The sequence below is a fragment of the Cervus elaphus genome, chromosome 31 (genome assembly GCF_910594005.1).
Source record: "Cervus elaphus chromosome 31, mCerEla1.1, whole genome shotgun sequence".
Lineage (NCBI taxonomy): Eukaryota > Metazoa > Chordata > Mammalia > Artiodactyla > Cervidae > Cervus > Cervus elaphus.
The window spans coordinates 4,010,033-4,022,504 of record NC_057845.1 but is presented as its reverse complement, the minus strand read 5'-3'; the positions used below and the strand labels follow the sequence as shown (position 1 = coordinate 4,022,504).

General features: G+C 40.9%; 1 protein-coding gene across 9 annotated transcripts in view; it reads left to right on the top strand.

Moving 5' to 3' along the window:
• The window catches only part of ITSN1 (intersectin 1), a 251,132-nt gene that overhangs the window by 84,764 nt on the left and 153,896 nt on the right, over window positions 1-12,472 (top strand). For all 9 annotated transcript variants that reach the window (XM_043892810.1, XM_043892808.1, XM_043892809.1 and 6 more), the window contains exon 5: window positions 5,680-5,840. In XM_043892810.1, coding sequence (XP_043748745.1) covers window positions 5,680-5,840 — 161 coding nt within the window. The remainder of the gene's footprint in view (window positions 1-5,679; window positions 5,841-12,472) is intronic.

Below are 12,472 nucleotides of genomic sequence, written 5' to 3'. Positions count from 1 at the left end.
TACACGCCTGTCCACCGCAAACCCCAGACCTATTCAATGGCATTCAAGGTTACCTCATAGTTCTTTTGTTTACAGACTGAGGATGTGTGAAGTGCTGTGTTTAGAAGTTACTTGAATAAGTTTTTTTCCTTCTATGTGGACACGTACTCATTCAAAATGCTACTCGGTTTATTTGTGTTTTTCTTTGTTGTTGTTGTTTTGTTTTTAATTAACTTTTGTTGAAATATGGTTGATTTGCAGTGTTGTGTTAGTTCTGCTATACAGCAAAGTGAATCAGCTAATATATAAACATACATCCACTCTTTTTAAGATTCTGTTCCCATAAAGGTCATTACAGAGTATGGAGTAGAGTTCTCTGTGCTATTCGGCAGGCCCTGATTAGTTATCTGTTTTATATATGGTAGTAGATGTATGTCAGTCCCAATCTCCCTGTTTATCCACCCCCCGCCAACCCCAGGTTTATTTGGTTTAGTTTTTATTCAGTTCAGGGATCTGCTCTCATCTTTGTGGACTTAATTTTATTTTTTGAATATGTAACACATTAACAAGTTTCCAAAAGCTTATTATCCTTTCGTTGTTTATTTCTGTGGGAAAAAAACGTGTCCCTAATATGTATGTGAATTTAAATTATTTCCTCTTCCTTCTACTTTGAAAGTAACCTCTTATAAATGTTCTTTTGTTCTTTCCTTTTCTCACTTAACAGCATATCCTAGAAATCACTCATATCATTGCATAGAGATCTTTGTTTTCTTTTTACAGTTATGTAATACTTATTGTGAATGGTATACCATGGTTTATTCAACCAATCTCCTATGTTTTCTGCATTTGGGTTATTTCTAATATTTTACAGTTACAAATAATGCAGCGAAGAATGAGCTAAAGCATGTGTTTTTGTATTGTTGGAGGTGTACCTTCAGGGTAACTTCATAGGATTGAATTGCTGCATCAAAGAGTAAATCCATACGTAGTTCTGCAGGTGTTGCCAGATTTTCCTGTGCTTGAAGTTGAAACACTGTTTCCCGTAGGACATAAGAGCAATGTGCGGTTTATTTGTACAAATTGAACAAAAAGCTTACCCTTAGTATTCAGTATACTTGTGGACCTTTTCTCCTCTCCACCATGCCTGTTGTTATATATAGATTTTAATATCAGACTAAACATCGTGTTTAAGATCAGTTTGTATTCAAGAGTCATAAATATTGTTTCACTTACTTTTTATTAAAAATATTTTTTATCATACTTTTTTTTAAACTTTGGAAGTTGTGTGAATTTAGTTTCAGGATTCTCAGACTTTTAGTTAGTCTTCTGGGGTCATTATTAGAACTGAGTGGGCTTCCCAGGTGGCTCAGTGGTAAAGAATACACCTGCCAATGCAGGAGACATGGATTCGATCCCTGATACAGGAAGGTCCCCTGGAGGAGGGGATGACAACCCACTCCAGCATTCTTGCCTGGAGAATTCCATGGACAGAGGAGTCTGGCAGGCTACAGTCCATGGGGTCGCAAAGAGTCAGACTAAGTGATTGAGCATGCACACACACACAGGAGATGAAGTGTATAGCATAGCTGAAATCATTTTTTGCAGAGAAAATTTGAGAAATAGAATTCCAACTCGTTTCTAGTGTCTTAGGAGGGATTGGAGAGAGTCGAGCTTTGTAGGAGTAACTGCTATAATTCTAAAAAGACCTTTGAATTTTTACTACCGAGGAATCCCAACAGCTATGTTATGTTAGTTGAGCAGAAGTTTTTAAAAAAGATCACACAAAATTGTTACAAATGTTTTGGGATTTTAGTGGATGTTTAGAATCTGAGCATTACATGTTTCCTCTCCTCTTCCATTGAGGCTTCTACTAATTATGTCATTACTAGAAAGTCTTTTTCCCCTAACCCACTCATTATCCCACACTAGATATTTTTGTTTCTCTCTAGAAAATGTGTTTTGGGAGCAGTAGTGTGGGGAATAGAAAGTGGGAATCTATCTGCCTGTTTGTTTTTTTGTAAAGCATGCATGTCAGTATTGATTGTTGGGAACCTTTATTATATCCGTGAAAACCATTTGAAATACCTGAATGTCTTTTTAAAAATATTTGAGTGGCTTCTGTGGCCTTCTAGGGGTTAAGACTCCATGCTTGTACTGTGGGGCAGAGCAACGGGTTCGATCCCTGGTCAGGGAACTGTGATCCCACATGCTGCACAGTGTCACCAAAAAAAGAAAAATTGGTAAAAGAAAGCTCACCATTTCATTTTATTGATTCAACTTACTTTATGAAACCTGAAAAACAGACTAAAAATAAAGCAACCAGAGACCAATCTCAATTATAATCATAGACACAGAAAAATGAAAACAAAGTCTTAGCAAATGGAATTCTACAATGTACAAAAACTATGACCAACTTGAATTTATGCCAGGAGTACAAGATTAGTTCAAGGTCAAGGAATTCCCTTAACATTATTTCGCTCAGTAGTGTCCAACTCTTTTCGATCCCATGGACTGTGCCCTCCCAGGCTCCTCTGTCCATGGAATTCTCCAGGCAAGAATACTGAAATGGGTAGCCATTCCCTTCTCCAGGAGATCTTCCCGACCTAAGGAGTGAACCCAGGTCTCCTGAATTGCAGGCTGATTCTTTATCATCTGAGCCACCAGGGGGGCCCATATTGTATCAACAGATAAAAGGAAAAAGAAGATGTGTGTGATCAGGTCATCAGATGCTGATTAGACATTTGATAAAATGTATGGCAAGCATTTCTAATAAGTAGAAAAGGGAACCACTTAAATATGTCAGATTACTTTCTAAAAATCAGTACCAAATATTACACTAAACAGTGAAACACTGCAGCCATCTAACTTAAACTCAGAACTAAGCTGGAATGCTCACTTAGTAATCTGGCGGAGATATTAAGAACAGTGAAAGAGAGGAATGGTATAATTATAGGAAATGAAAGCTAACTCTTTTGCTGGTTAGGTGCTTGTGTAAGTTTCACAGAAGTTTGGTAAGATTGATCAGCCAGCAGAAATGATTATTAAAAGCAAAATTAGTCTCTGTGCTTGAAATAAGCATCTAAATATGGAAATGAGGAACATGTTCTGTTTGAGTGACAGAAATGATAAAATTCAAGACCCCATTTGACGAGAATAGTAATTACTTATATGGAGAAGGTGATGTAATCTTTTTAAAGAAAACATTAAGAGAACTGAATGTACTGTTTTCTTTGGACAAACTATCATAAATATGTCAATTCTATAAAAATTAATATATCTAATGCAGTTTCATCTTGGATTTCAAGAGAGTTGTTTGTAGAATATATAAATTATCTTAAAGTTCATAGGGAAAAAGAAATGTCTGAATAGCCAAGCAAGTTTTTAAAAACTTTTTTATTGGGATTTACACTGTTGTGTTAGCTTCTGCTGGATAGTGAAGTGAATCAGTTACACGTACACATGTGTCTACTCTGCCTTAGGTTCTTTTCCCACGTAGGCATTTCAGGGTGTTGTGTAGAGTTCCCTGTGCTATACTGTCGGTCCTTGTTAGTTATCTGTTTTATCTACAGTGGTGTGTATATGTCGACCCGTCTTCCAATTTATATATCCCTGCCTTACCCCCTGGTAACCATACGTTTGTTTTCCACAACTGTAACTCTATTTCTGTTTTGTAGATGAGTTCATTTTACTCTTGTTCTAGTTAGTTTTTTTTTTTTTTTAAAGATTCCACATATAAACAATGTCATGTGATATTAGTCTTTCTCTGACTTACTTCACGCAGTATGACAATCTCTAGGTTCATCCAACAAGTTTCTTTTTTTTTTTTTTAATTTATTTATGTTTTTAATTGAAAGGTTTGTGTTGGTTTCTTCCAAACATCAACACAAGTTTTTTTTAAAATAAGCCTTGCCAGATACCGGAGTCAGTGCAATCAGATTATTGTCACATTGACCTGGAAATTATTCAGAGTAGATAATCCAGAAATAGATCTCATTTCATGTAAACATTCAATAAACCACAAAAATTTTTTTCTGCCTCAGCGAGAAAAGAATGGACTGGTTCCTAAATATTGCTGGGAAAGTTAAGTACCCATCTATCTGATGGAAATCTGATTGAACCCTGGGGTAACACACCACACATATATGCAGTGCAGTTCAGTTCAGTTACAGTCGGTTTAAAGGTTCAAATGTAATAAAGTAATACAGTCTTAGAAAAGAAAGCTATGTGATCAAAGAAGTATTTTACATGTATAAAGATGTAGAATTCCTGTATGCTGAAGAATTACACAAAATGGACAAAGTTAAAAAATTCTTTCAGAAACTGACAGATAAACAGTTGATATGTAATGTACAATGAGCTCTTTTAAACTGACAAGGAAAAGACGTGCAATCCATCAGAAAGCTTGGCAAAGGATGTGAACGAGCAATTCATAGAAGCATGAGTCCAAATGCTCAAGAAACATGGCAAGCGATGCTGAAGCCCGTTAGCAGTGAGAGAAATTCAGGTTCCATGGTGCGGTTTGCTGGAGGGCTCATTGCTGGCAGGGGAGCTCCTATCTGAGGCAGAAGAATGGTTCCTGTGGCCATAGTGTTTCCTTTATGATTTTATGAGCTTTACAAATTTTCCCGAGAGATAGTGTTGACTTTTAGAATTTTTAACATTTTTAAAGTTTTGTAATCTTTTTATGACACTTTTCTCTGTGCCTCATGTTTTACTACTTTGCATCAACTCCAGCCATGTAGGGTTATTTTCTACATAACGTGATTTTCTTTTGTGGACACAATCTGTATGTGGCTCATTTAAAAGACGGCTAAGGATTAAGCATTTTAATTGGAGTACCTGGTCTTAACATTTGAAGTTTCAAATAAGAATTTTGTTAAGACAAGTTTGAAAAAATGAATCTTTAGGCCTTTGGTATCTAGACTTCAACAAATGAAGTCCGAAGGACTGTGTTTTGTGCAGAAGAGATTAAGTCACATGCAGTTTCAGTTTGCCAAAATGTAGTTTCTGGTTGCAAGTCCAAACTCTGTTCTTCCATTTGGTTACTCTTCATTGAGAAAAATACTTTATATAACAGCTTATTGAAAGTTGCACTTGACCATTTATGTTTGGATACTGCTTTCAGATACTGTGTTTGTAAGCTCATTTAATTAATTTTCACAGCTTTAAAAGTATGCCAGTATTACATTTTAGTAGAGCATAGCATGTCACATGCCCGTGGTGAGATCTGCAGAACCCCACAGAGGAGTTGATGCAATCTAATCAAGAATCTAGAAATAAACTCTTGTTTCCAAATACCTTTGTTTCCCCTGTAACAGCTTTATTGTCACATAATTTATATAACAAAATTCACAGTTTTAAAATGTACAGTTCAGTGGTTTTTTAGTCTATTCAGAGTTGTGTAACCATTACCACTATCCAATTGAGAACATTTTATATGTCCTGACATTCGAACTGAAAATTACCTTGTGTATCATATAAATGATGCATGCATATAAGTAAAGACTAACACAGTAAAACAATTCATAGTTATGTAAAACCTATTCAGTTTTTTCCCTACAGCTTGGTAAACAAGTTTTGTTTTGTTTTCTCTGGGACCAAGGGAGCTGACGCTTTAGTTTTCGTGTGGGTGGGGCTGGTGGTTTGGGAAAGGTTCTTTTAAGGTCACAGTCATTCTGAGCCCATGCTGTTGTTCTGCAGGGCGCTCGCTGATATGAATAATGATGGCAGGATGGATCAAGTGGAGTTTTCCATTGCTATGAAACTCATCAAGCTGAAGCTCCAAGGGTATCAGCTCCCGTCTGCGCTTCCCCCTGTCATGAAACAGCAACCAGTTGCTATTTCTAGTGCACCAGCGTTTGGTGAGTCTAAAAGGAATTGGTTCCTATATTTCATTGTATGTTTTTAAAATAAATATTTCCCTCTCCCCGCCATCTCAGTTTGTAGCACTGAAATTCTAGGAGACATTCAGTCTGAAAAATGATAGCCCTGTGCACAAAGATAATCCTGGAAGGGGAGAAAGAAAAAAAAAAAAAAAAAAAAGAAGAAGAAAGAAAGAAATGAAAGCAACAGTGCAGATTGTCAGGGGAAAAGGAATAAACTTGCAGTGTCTGTTGCATCTTCTGTCTCTTTCCTGCTCCTATTGGATTCTTGACCCTTCTTCACATCTTCACATACTTCCCTTTGATTTTTTGTTTCCTAGAGCATTATTTTGTTTCCTTGTGCTCCTTTTGTTTATAGTATCAAGAGAAATGTATTTTTTTTTTTTAAATAATAGTTGAGGCACTTGGCTACGTTATGTTACTTCTTAGAACAAAATGCCACAGGGGGAAAAAAAGTTATTGTCCCAATTTAAAAAATAATTCCATAAAATGCCATCTTTTAGTCAGATGTTCTTCTTAAAAATTAATTGGTAGGCATGTTCCTGGCGGTCCAGTGGTTAAGACTTCGAGCTTCCAATGCAGAAAGCATGGGTTTGATTCTTGGTCAGAGAACTAGATACCACATGCCCTATGATATGGCCAAAAAAGAAAAAAAGACGATTAAATGATAATTAGTTGACTAGGATCACAGTCAGTTCTGCTTTCTTTTTCTTTTCCTGATTTGCTTTTGTGAGCCTTACTGTGTGGCTTGTCGGATCTGAGTTCCCTGACCAGGGATCGAACCTGTGCCCCCCTGAAGCGGAAGCTGTGCTGTGCTAAGCTTAGTCGCTCAGTCGTGTCCAGCTCTTTGCGACCCCATGGACTGCAGCCTGCCAAACTCCGCTGTCCATGGGGATTCTCTAAGCAAGAATTCTGGAGTGGGTTGCTATGCCCTGCTCCAGGGAATCTTTCCAACCAAGGGATCGAACCCAGGTCTTACCAATTGAGCCACCAGGGAAGTGGAAGCTAGCAGAGTCTTAACTGCTAGATCATGAGGGAAGTCCCCAACAGTTCTGATTTCTTTGTTCTCACCCTAGGCTTTAATTATTTAGCTTGGTTTAAAGATTACAGTAATAAGATCCAACATGTGATTCTTGGGAAAGTTCTTAGACAGTTTAAACAAAACAGAAAAATGGTGGATAGAGTTTCCCTCTCTCTCTCCATCCTAATATATCTGATGACAGGTGATAAAGTGAAGGAGGTTTGGGAGGGGGCAATCATAGTAATTCAGGTTGTCTCTGATACAGTTAATGATGTGTGCATGTTCAGTCACTCAGTCGTGTCTGACTCTTTGAAACCCCATGGACTGTAATCTGCCAGGCTCCTCTGTCCTTGGGATTTTTCAGGCAAGAATACTGGAGTGGTTTGCCATTTCCTCTTCCAAGGGATCTTCCCAACCCAGGGATCAAACCCGCATCTCCTGCGTCTCCTGTATCTGCAGGCGGGTTCTTCACCACTGAGCCACCTGGGAAGCCCACAATGAATGATAAGCTGAGATAAATAAATGGTGTACTTAAGAGATTCACTATTAAAGGTTCATTATGCATTGCCTTTCTTTTGGTGAGTTTGTGCCACACGTCTGGGTATGATAAGGAGAAAGGTCCATGTTTTGGGTTAGGCAATAGGATAGTGACCCAAGGAAAGGAGGAAAAACTCAAAGTCACATGAGAGCTGGGGTGGAAGGGCAGAGGTGAGCAGTGGCCATGGGCTGCTCCAAGGGACCAGCGCCCTCCCTGGCCATCTTCCACCATGTATTCCCAGTTCTGAGCCCTCTGTTAACCAGCTTATTTCAAAGGGGTGGTCACTCCGAATCCCTGACGGTGCTTGTAGCTAAAACAACTAAAGGGTGTTTGGTTTGCCTTTGGCCTCCATTCCGAGGCTGCAAGAAGAAACCTTGGCGTGGAGAAAGGGTCAGACAACCACAGGCATCCCATTTCCCCTTTTTCCCTCAAACCCAGGTGTCGGTAATTCTTCCTCTGACATGTGATATGTCTTCTCTTATTCCATTCTGCTGTAGGAATTTCAGCTCTAGGGATATTGCTGATTTATTTTCAGGAGCAGTGCCATCATTGTACAGAGGGTTTTACAGTCAGTTAAATAACCTGCCCAGCCTCTAAAGGAAGCCAGGATTTTTTTTTTTTAATTGAAGGATAATTGCTTTACAGAATATTGTTGGTTTCTGCCGAACATCAACATGAATCAGCTACATGTATACATATGCAGGATTTTTTTTTTAACTTAAAAATATTTTTAAAATGTTTTTGGCCATGCCTTGCAGTATATAGAATCTTAGTTCCCTGACCAGGGATCGAACCCATGCCCCTTGCAGTGGAAGTGTTGGAATCTTAACCACTGAACCCTAAAGGAGGTCCCTGGGAAGCTGGGATTTCTTAGCTGCCCTCCTGCCACTCAAACCTTAGCTCTTCTCCTTGGCTTCTCCACGGCCTTTCCTCCCATTGTTCTTGTCACACCGACCTTCTCAGTAAACTTTTTTCTAGAGGATTAATCATGAGGGAATAACAGACTATAAAGAGAAGTTAAAAGTACATGGTTCCTTCCAATCCCCACTTTTGCACAAGTTTACTAAAAAATCTGGCCTTTGCGAAAGTAATTTTTTTCTTATGATTCTTCTGGCTACTTGAAAACATAACTTATTACTATTATCGGCATTTTCTAATTAGTATGAGGCTTTGTCTGACCATGGGTTTTCTAGCCCTGTGGTCTGTCTTCACATGTAGCGTGTTCTTTGGTCACAACAGTAACCCTGAAAGTGTGCAGCGGATTGTTGATCCTCTCACACGAAGGAGAGAACTGAGATGCCAAGAAGTTGAACACCTTAAAAAAAAAAAAAAAAGAGTTGAACACCTAAGCATGTTCCAAGGGGCTGCCCTGGTGACTGAGAGGATAAAGCGTCTGCCTGCAGTGTGGGAGACCCAGGTCCAGTCCCTGGGTTGGGAAGATTCTCTGGAGAAGGGAATGGCTACCCAATCCAGTATTCTTGCTTGGAGAATCCCATGGAGCCTGGAGGGTTATAGCCCATGGAATTGCAGAGTCACACACGACTCACGAGTAACACTTTCTTTCATGTTTCTGAAAGGGAGGCAGAGGCTCTTTAAACTCAGTTGTCCTCAAGACCTTTGGTTTCATCTTTTCCTTCTCTCTTCCCACCTTCATTATCACCAGATCATCAGAGTGACATGGGGCTATATCACTCTCCCAAGGTTAATGCAAATGTTAATGCACCATGGAATTTAGGCTGGCTGTAGAGGTTGAATAGTCATTTTGTTAAGAAGAGGAAAATGGGGTGCAGTGATACTGTGATTTGCTTAAGGGTGCCCGGCCGTATTCCAGGACGTTCTGCGATGAGTATGCCTCGTACCTTCTCCCTTCAGTGTGTTTGCACACGCCATCATTCTTCTTTGACTCTGGACTCAGCTGTTTCAGGGAGAGGTTGTTGTGATTGTTTCTGTTTTTTTGCCAGAGTCCACAGTTTTACTGGGTCAAACCAATCAATATCTTTAAGCCCCGACTGTGTGTCCTGGTTGCTGGGAAGGGGGTGGTGAGTAAGACATCATGACTCCAGTTGCTATGGAACTTGTTCACAAGCTAGGGGGAGAAACAAATAGACAAACAGTCCTGTGAAACAGGGTGATACGACAGAGGCCCAGGGCTTCCCAGGGGCGGGAGTGGTAAAGAACTCACCTGCATCCCATCCCTGGGTCAGGATCCCTTGGAGGAGGGCATGGCAACCCATTTCAGTATTCTTGCCTGGGGCATCCCATGAACAAGGGAGCCTGGCAGGTTACAGTCCATAGGGTTGCAAAGAGTCAGAGACAGCTAGAGCAACTTAGCACACACGTGCTCATGAGAGACCCAGAGAGGACCAGGTGGTGGTTATTCAGTTGCTCAGCTGTATCTGTTTGCGACTCCATGGACTGCAGCATCTCCCAGAGTCTGCGCAAACTCATGTCCAGTGAGTCAGTGATGCCCTCCAACCATCTCATCCTCTGTCATCTCTTTCTCCTCCTGCCTTCAATCTTTCCTAACATCAGAGTCTTTTCCAGTGAGTTGGCTTTTTGCATCAGTTGGCCAAAGTATTAGAGCTTCAGCTTCAGCATCAGTCCTTCCAATGAATACTCAGGTTTGATTTCCTTTACGATCGACTGGTTTGATCTCTTTGCAGTCCAAGGGACTCTCAAGGGTCTTCTCCAGCACCACAGTTTGAAGGCATCAATTCTTCAGCACTCAGCCTTCTTTATGATCCAACTCTGACATCCATACATGACTGATGGAAAAACCATAGCTTTGACTGGATGGACCTTTGTAGGCATAGTAATGTCTCTGGTTTTTAATATGTTGTCTAGGTTTGTCATAGCTTTACTTCCAAGGAACAAGTGTCTTTTAATTTCATGGCTGCAATCTACAGTGATTTTGGAGTCCAAGAATATAAAGTCTGCCACTGTTTCCACTGTTTCCCCATCTATTTGCCATGAAGTGATGGGACCAGATGCCATGATCTTAGTTTTCTGAATGTTGAGTTTTAAAGCTGCTCTTTCTGTCTCCTCTTTTACCTTCATCAAAAGGCTCTTTAATTCCTCTTCTCTTTCTGCCATAAGGGTGCCTATGACAGATCTGCACCTGCGTATCTGAGGTTATTGTTATTTCCCCCGAGACCAGGTGGTTAGGGAGAATTTACCCAGGCGATAACTTTTGAGCTGGCTTAGGTATGGGGGAAGAGAACCCTCCCGGCAGAAACAACAGGTCCTAAGGCAAAGCCTGGTGTGTCAGAGGAAAAGTAATGAGACACTTGCACCTGATGTCCTTAGGGCTTCAGGTCGGGGAGGTAAAGTAGGAGCCAGGTGGTTTGGGACCTAATAACCACTAAGCGAACTAAAAGTCGCTTAGTCACATTCAGTTCTTTGCGGCCCCATGGACTGCAGCCCGCCAGGCTCCTCTGTCCGTGGGGTTCTCCAGGCAAGAATACCGGAGTTGGTTGCCATTTCCTCCTCCAGGGGATCTGCCTGACACAGGGATCAAACCCAGGGCTCCCGCATTGCAGGCGGATTCTTTACCTCTGAAACCACTAAAGAGCTAGCATTTTTTCCCAAGTAAGTTCAGTTGAAACCTTTTGAACAGGGTGTGAATGGTTGATAGACATTTACAAAAATATAATCTATGTTATCTGAAGACCGGTTTTGGGTTTTTTGTGTGGGGTTTTTTTTTTTGTTGTTGTTGTTGTTTTGTCATTTGTGTTATCTGAAGACTGGATTACAGGGGACAAGTGTAAAATCAAGGACATCAGTAAGGAGACTTTTTCCATAGGCAAGAGATTAATGGTAATTTAGATCTGGCCAGTGATAATCAATGTGGAAAATAGCTTAGCATTAGTTTCATCATATCCCATATTGTGGAGGAAAAGTAAATCAGATTTTGACCATATTAGGTTTGAAGAATCTTGCTGATTTCCAAGTCCAGATGTTAGGGAGGCAGATAAATCTGTATGTCTGCAACGCAGGAGGGATTCTCTGCGCTGGTAAGTTTGAGTACAGGTGGCATTGAAAGCCCTGGGACTGGATACAGGATCTTAGAAAGTTGTGAGAGGATATGCAGTGGAGAAACTCATGCATGAATCCTCAGGAAAATGAAACTTAAGGACAGAGGTCCTACTGATCAGGCATTTACAGAAACCTGAAACTGATCTGTTGACTGATGAACCTCCACCAAGAGTCTCTCCCCTTCCTCAAGCCAGTGCACTTGCTGCTTGGATTCTGATTGAGTTCTCTCGCCTTTCTGATCCTTACCCATAAATCCAGCTCACCCCAAACCCTCCAAGGACTCACTTATAGCTTACTACAGTTGGTATGTCTAGAACTGCAATTCTTGGGACTTCCCTCGTGGTCCAGTGGTTAAGACTCAGCACTTCCAATTCAGGGAGCACAGGTTCGATCCCTGGTTGGGGAACTAAGATCCCACATGCCTCCCAACCAAGAGAGAAGAGAGGGGGAAGAAAAGACATTAGAATTGCAATTCTTCTGCTGTTTCTGCATAAGCTCAACTTCTGGTGATTCAGTGTCCCTCTTTGTTTAGGTTGGCAGAGTGTAGCTAGAGTAGGCAGAACACCTAAGATCACACCTTGTTTCAAGGGGAGGGGCTCCATGTTTGAGTTGCTTCTGTGCTGTGCTTAGTCACTCAGTTGTGTCCGACTCTTTGGGACCCCAGGGACTGTAGCCCACCAGGCTCCTCTGTCCATGGCAATTCTCCAGGCAAGAATACTGGAGTGGGTTGCCATGCCCTCATCCAGGGGATCTTCCCAACCCAGGAATCGAACCCAAGTCTCTCGCATTGCAGGCAGATTCCTTACCATATGAACCACCAAGGAAACCCAAGAATACTGGAGTGGGTAGCCTATCCCTTCTCCAGGGGGTCTTCCTACCCAGTAATCTAACCAGGGTCCCCTGTACTGCAGGCGGATCCTTTACTAGCTGAGCTACCAGGGAAGAGTTGCTTCTGAGGGACTGAGTAAGAGTAGGACATGAGAGTGATTGGATTTGATATTTGATAAGATGGGTTTG